The 13,636-nt window shown below is 33.0% G+C and overlaps 2 protein-coding genes across 8 annotated transcripts; one reads left to right on the forward strand and one right to left on the reverse strand.

The window, feature by feature from the left end:
• The first annotated feature begins 891 nt into the window (after window positions 1-891).
• Window positions 892-4,737, forward strand: LOC102630486 (uncharacterized). Of its 2 annotated transcripts, XM_006466664.4 has the most exons (5): window positions 892-1,122; window positions 1,239-1,440; window positions 2,714-3,337; window positions 3,492-3,667; window positions 3,894-4,737. In XM_006466664.4, the coding sequence occupies exons 2-5, from the start codon at window positions 1,346-1,348 to the stop codon at window positions 4,505-4,507; spliced, it is 1,509 nt and encodes a 502-aa protein (XP_006466727.1). In that variant the 5' UTR covers window positions 892-1,122; window positions 1,239-1,345; the 3' UTR covers window positions 4,508-4,737. The 2 variants fall into 2 exon arrangements, with proteins under 2 accessions (XP_006466727.1, XP_006466726.1); XM_006466663.4 differs by having other exon boundaries at window positions 892-1,440.
• Window positions 4,738-4,872: 135 nt separating this feature from the next.
• LOC102629218 (NEDD8-conjugating enzyme Ubc12) lies at window positions 4,873-8,024 on the reverse strand. Of its 6 annotated transcripts, none has more exons than XM_052444444.1 (6): window positions 7,700-8,024; window positions 6,628-6,741; window positions 5,828-5,936; window positions 5,501-5,579; window positions 5,291-5,407; window positions 4,873-5,221 (listed from the first exon to the last, which is right to left on the reverse strand). In XM_052444444.1, the coding sequence occupies exons 2-6, from the start codon at window positions 6,734-6,736 to the stop codon at window positions 5,084-5,086; spliced, it is 552 nt and encodes a 183-aa protein (XP_052300404.1). In that variant the 5' UTR covers window positions 6,737-6,741; window positions 7,700-8,024; the 3' UTR covers window positions 4,873-5,083. The 6 variants fall into 6 exon arrangements, with proteins under 6 accessions (XP_052300404.1, XP_006466721.1, XP_006466724.1 ...); XM_006466658.4 differs by having other exon boundaries at window positions 6,628-6,747; window positions 7,700-8,022; XM_006466661.4 differs by lacking the exon at window positions 7,700-8,024 and adding an exon at window positions 7,449-7,693.
• Between the last annotated feature and the right edge of the window lie 5,612 nt (window positions 8,025-13,636).

Here is a 13,636-nt window from a genome sequence, read left to right on the forward strand (position 1 = left end):
AAATAGTTTCAAATTACAATTTTATCCTTATTTAAAGAATTATACTTTTTAATTACAAAACTAATAAAAAATATATTTAATGAATAATATTTATTTTATTATATTTGTAAATTTATTATAATTATTAACATTCTTAATTATGAACAATAAATTATTAATTTTAATACAAAATGAAACCTTATTTTATTTTATTTAATATAATTATATTAAATTTATTATTATATAAAATAATAATATAATATTATTTAGTACAAAATTAATATTTTCTTATAATAAACTATTTATTATTATTAATATTAAATAAATATAGTACTATTATTTTTAAAATAAATATAATAATATTATATTTATTAATTCTCTATTAATATAATAATATTATTTTAAAATAATTTTAACTTAGAATGAATGCAAATTATTATTTAGTTAAATATAATATTATTATTCAAATAAATATAATAATATTTATTTTATTTTATTAATTATAAAATATTAAATTAAATTACATTAAAAAAATAAAAGGATAAAAAAGGGAGAGGTGGGAGTGGATTCCCACTCCCACCTCCCCCAATGGGAGTCCCACTCCCACTCCCCACTTTAAAAATGGATGGGGCCCACGGAGTGGGACTCCCACTCCCTTCTTATTTAGAGGAAGTAAACACTGGAGTGGGAGGAATCCACACTCCTCACTCCCACTCAGCAAGTAAACACAACATAAATGTAGGCATACGTCAGAAGTCAGAATTTGTAAATTCTAAATTCCATGTCATCAGTTCTCAACGGCTAAACAGGTTACAGTACGTGATAAGATGCGGAAAAGTCATTTAAGCTAAAAGTCACAGAAAAGGACAAACTGAAACTGCTGTATCTTTATTCTTAAAAAACTCCCTCCCACACGTAACACAAGACACATGGACGCAAACGGTGTTAAGATCCGATGATCTTGACTCTCTGCCCAATCACAGTAAAATAACAGAAGCTGGAACTTTGAAGAAAAGAGAAGACATAAACCCTTCGTGGTCGCGGCGCGCACGTTTTTGAGAGCCAGCCCTTCAAACAAAAAATGAAGTTTCAAAACGATCAACTTTGTTGTCTTTCTCGTACCTCACTTCGGTGAAATTAAAAGTTCGAATTTTTCACCTTTCTGTGTTGGCTCATTTGGCATATGCTACTAGAATTTAGAAATAAATAAATAAATTTCGTATTTTTGATGTTTTTTTTTTTGGTTCTGGGATGGGAAGAGTTTATTGGAAGAACCAGAAGTCAAGTGGGTGTCTGAGATCGGGCGTGGATTCTGGGGAGCTGTTGTTTTTGCGATTTTGTAAGAGTGGCCCTTCGTTCTTCATTCATGGGTAGTTATCGGAATAATCTTAATCTTAGATTTGGTTCGGGTACAGATTCAAGATTCAAGCCTCCTTTTCTTAGACGTCTCGAAACCATGAAGTGAGTTTCTCCAATACATTTTTACTGTTTTGTGTTGTAACGGTTTTATAATCCGAGTTGACCCGATTACTATTTTTGACTTAATTGTGTTTTCTCTCTTTTAAATTTTAATCCATTTCATGAAGGGACCTGATGGAAAATGAATGCAAAGGAAGTTCTTTTCAATGGAGATTAACTTTGGATTTGGAGAAATTTTCCTCATTTTCCCATATTTATATTGAGAGAATTTCTTTTCATCGAAGAGAATTAAAAGTAGATTCTCTTCATGCACTGCATGGACGCATTATAGGCTTCCTACACTTTATGCCCTCTATGTATTAATACACTAGATCTTTTTTTTTCCCTTGTTAGTTAAAATTTCTTCTAGATAGTTAATTCAGCTTAAACTTGAAGGATTTTATGCTTGTAAAATGTGCTTTGTAGTGATTCATTCACTGGGGGCATTTATTCTGTTGAAGAATTCGTTCTTCAATCTTCTTTCGTCTCACCATCTTATTGTCTGCTTGCATGGGATGGATTGAAAATTTGAACCAGAGCACCCAAATCAGATTCTTAGATCATACATCTGAGGCCCTTCAAATAGGATTAAAGCAGTAATAGAGAAAAAACAGTTGTTAAGGGTTGCATCACTTTTTGTTTAGATGGGCAATATTCATACAACTAAATTGGATACTCATTGGGTAGTGATAACTTCTCTAGACTATGCTTGAGCAACTGGTATCATCTCTCAATTTTTTGTCTATTTATATTTGGGACAATAAAAACTTTGCTTCTCTTTAAATGTCTTCGACAGTTGTCTAATTAGATAGTCTTATGGTTGTAAGTATAGCATGTGTTCAAGTTAGTCTTTTTTGTCTCATATTTTGTTTTGACTTTCTGTGTAATCTTAGTATTATTTATATCGTTTAATTCATGATTTTAATGCCAACAATATTAGTAGAACTCAGATAATGCCAGCTGTTCCTTTTAACATCTATGATGATGGTTTTCTTTAAATTTAAAACTTCTTTCCCAAACGAAAACATACTTTTGAGAGGACTCATGCAGCAGATCATACAATGTTTATGAATTGATTTATTGTTCCTGTGTTGGCCAGCTGATCCATGAACCTTTAGCAAGCTCTTATGCCCTTGTTTCTTCCTCTGTCATGTGAACCGGATATAGTTTATATCACATGCTTTTTTGAATCCATTTATTTCCGCTATGTTGAGGAGGCATACTCTCTGCATTGACTCTGTCTTCTGACCCTTGGCATTATGTACACTTTTCACAGAACAAGAAAGGTTTTGGGGATTTCTCTTTCTCTCATTCTCATCAACCTGGCTGCAATAATGGAACGTGCTGATGAAAATCTCTTGCCATCTGTTTACAAAGAAGTTAGTGAAGCTTTCAATGCTGGGCCATCTGATCTGGGGTATCTCACATTTATAAGGAACTTTGTGCAGGGACTGTCATCACCCTTGGCAGGCGTACTTGTTATTAACTATGACAGGCCTGCTGTCCTAACTATTGGGATTTTATGTTGGGCCTTTTCGACTGCTGCAGTAGGTGCAAGCCAGCATTTCCTGCATGTTGGAATGTGGAGAGCAGTAAATGGCTTTGGGCTGGCAATTGTTATACCAGCACTCCAGTCCTTCATTGCTGATAGCTATAAAGATGGTGTGAGAGGTGCTGGGTTTGGGCTGCTAAGCCTTGTTGGCACCTTGGGTGGCATAGGAGGTGGGGTTTTGGCAACGATCATGGCTGGTCATCAGTTCTGGGGTGTCCCTGGATGGCGCTGTGCCTTCATTTTGATGGCTACATTGAGTGTGCTGATTGCATTCCTTGTACTCATATTTGTTGTTGACCCAAGGAAAAAAGCTAGCACCTTTCATGGTACTGGTGAAAATTTTGACAGGTAGGTCTTTTGCTTGATGTGTCATCCATTGGTGTCTCACTGCCATTTATATTCATTTATTGTATTATTTTACCTTCTGTTACAGATAATTTCATGATAGTCTGGTTGGTTATAAACTTAATAGCACACTGAATAGCATTTCTTTCTGCTGCAGAGATGAACTAGTAGAAAAGGGCAATACAAGTGTATCATCTGTTTGGCTGGAGTCTTGGATGGCCACAAAAGCCGTCATCAAAGTGCCAACATTTCAGATAATTGTCTTGCAGGGCATTGTTGGTTCACTGCCATGGACTGCCATGGTATTCTTTACCATGTGGTTTGAATTAATTGGTAAGCACTAAGCAGATGTGAAATGTTAAATGGCTTAACGCACACAACTAATAACATTACTTTGCAATGAAATGGGAAATGATACCCAATAATTGCATCTAAAGTACATTCCAATAACGTTAAAAGGAAGACAATCATTCTCTGACCATTACAGAGTTGTTATTGCATCGTTACCATTTAGTTTCCCCATCTATTATGATGTCTGTCTTTTTTTTTTTTTGGGTAGGTTTTGATCATAGTAGTACGGCAGCCCTTTTAAGTCTTTTTGCCATTGGATGTGCTGTGGGGTCCTTCCTTGGTGGAGTAGTAGCAGATCGAATATCACAAGCCTATCCCCACAGTGGCCGTGTTATGTGTGCTCAGTTCAGTGCCTTCATGGGCATACCATTCTCATGGTTCCTTCTCACGGCAATTCCACAATCTGTTAGCAACTATTACACTTATGCTGTCACCCTTGTTCTAATGGGCTTAACCATCAGCTGGAATGCCACTGCTGCAAATGGCCCCATGTTTGCTGAGGTAGTCCCTGCCAAACACCGGACCATGATTTATGCATTTGACCGTGCTTTTGAAGGTTCGTTCTCTTCTTTTGCCGCCCCCTTGGTTGGAATTCTTTCAGAAAAGATGTTCGGCTATGATTCAAAGGCTATTGATCCAGTTATGGGGTCTCCGCGTGAGGCACTTGCTTTGTCCAGGGGGCTTCTGTCAATGATGGCTGTCCCATTCGGCTTGTGTTGCCTGTTTTACACGCCCTTGTATAAGATTTTTAAGCGAGACCGTGAAAATGCTAGACTGGCCAGTTTCAAAGAGGCCACTTCCAAAGACGAAGAAATGTTTTGAAATTGGCACTTGCCAAGAGTACTGATCAGGTATATAGTATGATGCGACTTTCTGAGTTTAGGACATTTACTGAGAATTTGTTGAATTCAAACTCTCTTCAGTTGAGATGTTTGCTTACTTGCACGTTGGTGATTTGGCATAGGGTTTAATTTATCGATACATTTACTTGATGCAAATAGGTATTTACCTTGTACTGTGCTGAAGGTTCGAATATGACGATTTTATTCTTATGTGACGATTTCAAATCATCTTAGTTAGGTCACAAAGAAAAACTTTATATGTTGTTTAATTAGAACAATAATGGTATATAAACTGTAAAGAGCATGTTCAACAAGAAAGCCGAGTGGCTGAGAGAGAGACCCACGAAAAGGAGTAACGTATCAACTCACAGCATAACATCAGTATACTTTTGTGTAGGTTATACAGTTGGCGTTTTCAGGAGTTAAACCCTCATTTTAAGATCACAAGAGGAATGAATAGAAAGTACTAAAAGCTTTCAATAACTTGTGCAAACCACGAGCATTCAAGTTACCAATAACATTGTGTCAGTTGGCGCTGAGTTCTATGGAACAAAAGCTACATAACTGGCTCAAAATATTCGTCCCCTATATACCCACCTTGTAAAGCCATTCTCACGTTTGACTCAAAATAAGCTGGGCTATCCCTCAACAATTCAGCAGCATCATGATTAAGGGGGTCCTCATGATTTGGTTCCTGTGCAAAAATCAAGTGTCAGATGAACTAAAATGAAAAAGCAAAAAAAATGGAATGATCAAGCATTACCGTGAAAAGATGATATAATCCGTAAATAATAGTGTTTATGTTGAGGACAGGCTTCCAATCTTCTCGTAAGACGTTGAGGCAAACATTTCCTTCCAAGTCAATATTTGGGTGGTAGACCTGCAAGTTAGATTCAAATGTGTACAACTCCAACTTAATAGCATGATTAAATAACAATAACATATGGATAAAATTGAGGAAAAAGATGTCTACCTTGGTCTTACACTTAACCTTTGGTGCGTCATGTGGATAAATAGGGGGAACTTCAAAAGAGAACACAAATGTGCCATTTCTGTAACAATGTTAGAAAAGGACAATATCAACTGATCATTGCGGTCCACTACATAAAATTAAATAACAAGCAAAATATTGAGAAGAAAACAGAGGAATCTTGCTTCTGTATCGAAAGGGAAATCTAGGTAAAAACCACTCAATAAGTTGGAAAAAACTTCATTATAAAATTTTTGATTTCACAAATAGAAATTTCACCATGGGGCAAAATAACTTGTTTGAAAGCCACATAAAAGAGAAACTTCTTACTGATAATATCCTTCATCAGGTTTGATTGAGACCTCAAAATTCATTAAATCATCCTGGCCGTTGGGGAATGATATTTTGCAAGCTTCGGGTAGGTTCAGCTCAGTGATATCTGCGAAAAGTGAAATTCCAAGATTGATGTAAGACTTATAATTTATCAAGAAAAAGGATAAAAATTGGCAGACAAAATCAAGACAATTTGTTGACCCGTTTCCATCTTTCCAATTTATTATATAAATCCAGTTCCCAGCCTAAAAAATGAAGAATATAGGTATCTGAAAAAAAAAAAAAATTAAAAACGACTGTGTTTATGACCATATCATCATTGGACTTAAATCCCTATACAAGTTTAGAGAGGTTGAAAAATGCAACACTACCAACAGAATATTTATGCTCTTGCAATAAATCTGGTCTATCAGTTAGGAAACCCAGTTATGGTGTATATAGATTTGAAACCAAAAAAAACTATGAGCTCTTAGAGGTCTTTTAAACCTATTCATAATGTATTGGTTACATATTCTAATATGATCCTAGACCAAACTTAAAAGTCCTTTTAACATGAAAAGTAATCAGAGGAAGATTTTTGTTAATATAAAATCATTGTAGAGTTTCAATCCATATCCTCCACCATATACATTGCTCCTTGTTCTATGGAAATGCCATCACAAGATTGATTTCTAAAACTGCAGATCAAGCTTAGCAAGGACTGAACTCACAAACACACAAAGTTCGAATCCAGAATATCTTTTAACAAACAACCAAATTAAAAGGAAAAATGCAACCATCAAGCACAATAAAGAAACCTTTGTGAAGACGCAATTCCCCAGCGCATTGCTTTTTAACAGGTGTACCTCCTGTGTTATTCTCAGCATCTTCTTTCTGTTTTTCCTTTACTTTAAATAGTCGAATCATATCTCCTACAACTTCAAAAGAACAATTATAAAAAAAATTAAGCTACGCATATTCATTCTGTTCAGAAATCACAAGTTCAACATTATTGCGAATATTTAGGAATACATTGTAAATCAAACAGGACCGATTTAAGCATCCAACAATAAGCAATTCTGTAACCATTTTGTGCATGTTTTGTATAAAAGGTGTATAATCCAACTAACTAATTTTTTACACTACATATCTTGCCATGAATTTTCAATCCTTCGGGGGTAGACCCAGAAAAACACCCTTTCCTAATAACTTAGGCTCTATCATTAACAAACTAACACCCCTTCACTTCAACTTGAGCAGACCGACGGCATGAAATTTATGGCTAAAGAAAGTATCAAACATTTCCAAAAAGTTGGGAGCAAAGCGATCTCTTTCGTTCCTTTATGGCGATCCACCGGATCAGGGCTTTAAAAAATTAATTATTGAGCTTTGATGATGTAGCTATCTAAAATAATCATAAATCATCATGCCCGGTTGAACAAATATAATAAAAAACTACAAAAGAATTAATATATGTATCGAGTCTTTGACCGTTTTGAAACACAAAATCCTAAAAAACTACAAAACCAAAAATCAAAACCAAGGGAAACAAAACTATAACAAGAATCTGGGCCATTAAATTATCAAAATAAGCAAGCAAAACACATAAAAAGAAAAGCAAACCCGTTTGAGCAAAAACCTGCACAAAGAGAAACACCAAACAGAGAGATTGACGGGCGGAAATGAATGAATTGATTTAACCCACCAGAGAAGAGAAGAGATTATCGGGTGGTTTTGTGGAATTTGAGGAAAGAAGAGAGAGAGAATGAGTGGCAGTGGCAGATGACAGATACGTCATACGTGGACCCTATTTCCGCAGTTGCAGCTACACCCCACTATGGTCTATACATACATGATACATACATATATATATATACACACACCACATACCATCGGAGAAGACAATTTACGGACGAACGAATATCTCTGCCTTCTTTGGTTCGATTAATAAATGAATCCTTTTACTCCATTAATTTTCTTGAGCATCACAACTTCAACTTCAAGCCAAAAAAAGAAATATGCTTTATTTGATTATGACGGTGAGCGAGAACAAGGTCGCACTGGCAAGCAGCTTATGGATATTAGCTCGCAAACTACTTTGTCGGGGGTCGCGTCGTTGGCCCTTTTTTCCAATTACTTTTATGATTTGATTATTATGAGTTCAATTTTCAAAACTCTTTCTTTGTGGGTGAGAGAGTGAGTTTCATTTTCATTATCCGTCGTGACACAAATATTATTGAGTGCTGGGATCAGACAATTTTTGTCTATCACATGTTTGGCAAATTCACAGGAGTGAGTACAAAAGCTGTGGGTTACATATGGGTCTACTTATTAATTCCGAAATAGGGTTTATTACTCATTTGTGATGTAATAATAAATTATATCATTCATTATTATATTACAAAATTAATAAATTATTTAATATCATTATTTTTAACAAATATATTTCATAAGTAAAACAATGTTTTATGAAAATTTTAATCCATCTAAATAAATTTCATTCACCTTAATTTAAATAATAATTAATCCTATTTTTTAATTGATAATAATATAAAATATGTATTTTATAAGGTTGACAACAATTTATTTATTTAAATATTATTTGTAATATTGTAATTCATATTTTTTTACATTAAATTATAATACTCTTTTAAATTATATAATTATTAAATAGTTTTATAATTTTTAATTTGCATTATAAATTAATCATTTAATTAATATAAAAAATATTTAGTTAAATTTTCATAAACTTATAAATTATTAAGTAGTGATGTTGATTGGAGTAATATAAAGTTCAAAAAAATTTAGCTTTTTAATGATAAAAATTAAAAATTATAATATAAATTATTACAAATAATAATATTAACAAACTTTAAATTATTTTTTAATCTTAAGTGAAATTCCATTTGTAATTTATAAATAATTAAATTAAATTTTAATTATTTAATTTTAATCAATTTTAATAATCAAATTATTGTTCAAATCCAATCTAATCCCCGATTGTATCAAACACAAGATAATATTAACTATATTCTAATTATATCTAATCCCATTTAATCCTATCACATCTTATCCTATCCCTTATACCAAACACGTCCTATTATAATGTAAAATAATCTAGAAATAACATGTTAGCAGGATAAACATATTGTGTTCTCGTTCTTGTATCATATGTTATTCCTTCTATTTATCCTTAAATAAGTGGAGATTATCTTAATCCAAACAATCATTTTCACTTCACTTCACTTCACAACTTTTCATTCAACCTCACTTTGAGAATAATTATATATATTTTAAAATTTTATTTCAAATGATAAGATATTTAATATATCATTCGTTAATTTGTTGATAATTTATTTACAAATTTTATATAAATTAATTACATTATATTACAATAATGCAACATAACTTACCATTCATAAGAGTTTTTCTTTTTATTTTCCCTTTCCATAAAAAAGGTTGACACCTAACAAACATCGGATTGTAATAAGTTTACATATTGTGTTGTGTGTGTGTGTGTGGGGGGGGGGGGGAGAAACTTATTTTAGAGTGACGCTATTAGCACCCTTTATATCTCTTATGAAACCTATATTGTTCTTTATTTACAAATTTATCTTTTATATTTAAATTATATTAAAAATAAAACATATCTAATTAAACCCACCTATGTTTTCTTATTTTTTCTCCGTAGAAAATATAATTTTGTGAAGTTTGTTTACAAATGCCAATTTTTTAAAAAAAATTTACACACATGTCTTTATGTATATACTAAGGTTATTACCCACTAAAAAAAACAAAGACAAATAAAGATAAAAAAATGTTAGAGGTGTGCCAATAGTCCAATTCTTTATTTTATTACAAACACAAAACAAGAATCAAATATATTTATTAGTCAATATATAATTATGACGATGGGTGCGTACTCTCATCAATATTGAGGACATTGTCCTCTCTCTGTGTGTATAATCAAACATACAAAACAAAATCAAAGATAATTACACAGTTTGAGACAATATCGTGTGGGTATGACTGGTAATTTTAGAAATAAGTATAATTAATTGATAAACGGAGACTGATGAGATAATTGAGAGATCGATATTGCTAGTGAAAATTAATTCAGTGTGGGCAGTCTGACTCTTTAATTTTAGAGTTCAATATCGACACCCTTCATTAATCACATAAAATCTTTATTCTATTACAATTATATTTAAGGACAAATGAAATAAAATTAAATTTTTTTAATAGAAAATAGAATTCAATCAACGCCAGAAATAACCATCAAGTTATTTTAACAACAGACCCACTTAGATTTCGATTATCTCTCTCCCGAGTTTTCCGAAGTTTAATATGAAATTGTTATGTTGGCTTAAAAATTGTCTTTTTAATTGGAATCCTCCCAAATAAACTCCTTGCAACGATTTCATAAAATAATAACTGATAACAGGGGAATTGACGTTGTTGGACTAAGTCGAAGCTTCCCGTATCCCATATATTTTGAAACCAGTTTGACTACTGACGCTAAATAAAAACAAGAACTCTGCGAGAGAGATATGACTCATACGAGGAAGCATTCACCTTCTTGAGTTTTGTTTTTGATTAGCCTTCTTTAATCATCAAAGTATATTTTTAGGAGGGACTCATCTCATTTCTTATTAATCTTAACATTCATCTCATCTGTGACTGAAATTCTCTTAAACTTATTTTGCTCTTCACCTCCACACACACACATGTACACACACATAATCATTTCATATTGTTGTCAGATGACTTTACAATATTATGAAGTTTTAACAAAAGAGTCAGACTTTAAATCCACATTTTCAAAAACACAAACATACACATTAGAGAAAAGCTCTATATGCACATACGTATTGAAGAAAAAGGATACTTTAAGTATGGGCAGGGCTATTTGCACCCCTATAACTTTCTTAAAAAACCTCGTTTCTGCATACACACCTTATAAATATAAACTACTTTTCTAAAGTCCCTCAGTTAATTCTAAAATTACCCTCATCTCTTCACTTTTTATTTCAACTACTGATTTTCAATCTTAATATTTCTATTTTCCAATTTTAAATAAAAATCACAATTGCAATCGTTATGCTGGTGACAACGTTACCTAATAATCAATATTTCCTATTGAGGGAAGTGCTCGAAAAGAAACTACAGATGTAATGCCCTCTTCTTCTTTTTCTTTTTTTAATTGGTGCTCCCACTTAAGAGCTATTAGTGTAGATGGCAATTAAAATAATTAACTTATTTTAGCTCTTTTTGATATCATACCAATCTACCAATAATTTGTTCAGTCGCAGTCTCAGCCTTAGTATAATTGATTTGTTACCACCCAGCCTAGGCTTATTTACTATCTTTTCACGTTCATTTGAGTGTCGTCGTTTGATTCTGGCTCGTCGGATGTGAATGGTGTGCTTGATTTTGTTGACTCTCGTCGCGAATTGATCTTAGCGGCTGATGAATCTGCGTCTGATTTCATCAGGAACATTGCCGCCGAATTCGCGGTTGATTTTGACGAGGTCTGTACTCAGTGTTGATATCATAATCTACTTATTATAGGAATGATAAATTTGGTTATATTTTGCAGTTCTATTTATTGAACTTATGTGTTAGGACACACAGGCCATGGCTATTGATCACTTAAATTTTGCCGAGGGTGATCATACATTGATTGCCAGTGATGGTTTTATCCAATCCAATGTCATTATTGGGACATCACGTTCAGTGTATGCAGCTAATAGTCTGGTATGATAAACATGGCTATGTTTATATTTTATCGGTTTAAAGCATACACAGAGAGCTTGCTGAAGCTTTTTCTTTTGGCTGTGTGGTAATTGGTTTTCGTTTCCAATGGTTGTTGATATAATGTATTTCTGCAGGTTTTGAAAATGCCTTCAGCTTCTCCTTCAGCATATTATGCTAACTGGGTCAGTCATCACTCTAGTTTCAGTTTTGCAGGTAAGTTGGCACTCTCCCTTGTAATGTTTTTTGACCCATGATATATGGTGGGAGTCATTAGAATCAAAATCTACCAAGACCCTGTAGCTGGCTGTCAAGGGATCAGTGAGGCATATTTTATAATGTCTTTTATGATGTCATTTCAAATAGAAGCCAGTTTTATTACTAAAATTTATAAATGTTAGACAATTTGATTTCTCTATTGAAAGATAGTCTTCAGTGGGTTCAATTTCATTATTCTTATTGTTTTTGCCTTTTTGGAGGCTTGTTAGCAAATAAAAAGAATTATGTTATGATTAAACCCACTTTTTCCCTCGTTACACCGTTATTTTTGTTAATGAGATATTTTTATCATTAAACCAAGCCTGAAACTGATACCATTGTAATTCTGAAGTCAAGTTCTTAATAGGCAGCTTTTAAATGATGCACGCCATAAACAATGCTTGAATTATGATTGCTGGAGTTTCTTTTCTTCTGCTCTCTCATTTTTATTGATGTGAAACTTATAACTTTATGCAATACAGAGTGTCCAGATCAGGTGTGAGGAAAGCCGGGAACTCAAATAGGTAAGTGGAGCATGTTGAATTCCCCTTTAGTTTCTCCAACCTGAAAGAAAGATAAAAACAGTACTTGACTTTCTGATAACAGATTTGACAAATCAGGTGACGAACAATTTGTGACTGAGCTTAGCAAAATGGGTTTCCACGAAAGCGGCTTCTAAAGATGAGGCACACACAGTAGCGTGCTGAATTGCTTCTACTTTATGTGGTTTGTTTTAACTCAATTTCCTAGTAAAGTTCACTCGAATAGAGTCCGGTGATGACTTATTTGAGCTATAGAATTATATCGCAGTCTCAACGCAACAATTCACCAGCATTTACTTGATTATGATATTTTTTATTGACTGTGCCGCCAAAATGTATTTCATTATCTCTAGATTGTTAATGTTATACACCACCAAGTTGGGGAAAAATAAAAATAAAAATTATTTTCTTTTCTTTTAGTTATCAAAATGCATGCATAAATATTAATTTTTGTCCCTTGGGCGAGCCGTTGCAAGTGAGGGTAGCGATTCAAGATTCTTTGAGGAAATTCAATAATTTCATTCCAATTATATAGGGTGGAAGTATATATTTTTCTAATTCATGTGGGTGGAGCGGCTATCTGTTTAATATTAATAAGGGTAAAAATTTGGATGTGTGATAATAGATTCAATTTATGATAATCTCAGTAGTATTTATTTTGAAACATGAACAGCATTCTAATTGCAAAATAACCTATCAGTGTTTAAAATAATAATAATTACAGCGCCAAAGTCTCTTGTTAGAATTATTTTGGATTCTTAGGTTGACCAGGATTCCATAGGATACGGATTCTTATGGAGCTAGTGAGAACACAAAATTAGTTGACTTGACCAAGCAGCAAGATGTCTTAACATTTTGTGAAAGCCATGCCAAAGATATGATCTGATTTTTCTTATACGTGAAACGTGAGGAATCATGCGTTCACGTCCTCGTACAACGTATCAGATACGTAACTGAAATTGATCGGTTGCTTTGTTGGAGTTGTTTTGTGTGACAAAGACTAGGAACTGCAATCCTGTCTTGCATGAGGAACACGATTTTGCACCGACAGTCAGAATGCTTTGAATCCATAATTAGGTCGTTTTTTTTTTTTAAGTTACAATTTTTTGTAATTTACAATCAACAAAAATAATGTAAAAATAAATAATATATAAGTGAATATTATATGGATCAATGCTCTATTTTTACTTTATTTTTTTTATAATTATAAGTTCTATTAATTGTAATTTTGGGATATCCTATTAATTAAAAAAAGGTGCGATATATGGTGGAG

The sequence above is a fragment of the Citrus sinensis genome, chromosome 7, assembly GCF_022201045.2.
Source record: "Citrus sinensis cultivar Valencia sweet orange chromosome 7, DVS_A1.0, whole genome shotgun sequence".
NCBI classification, from domain to species: domain Eukaryota; kingdom Viridiplantae; phylum Streptophyta; class Magnoliopsida; order Sapindales; family Rutaceae; genus Citrus; species Citrus sinensis.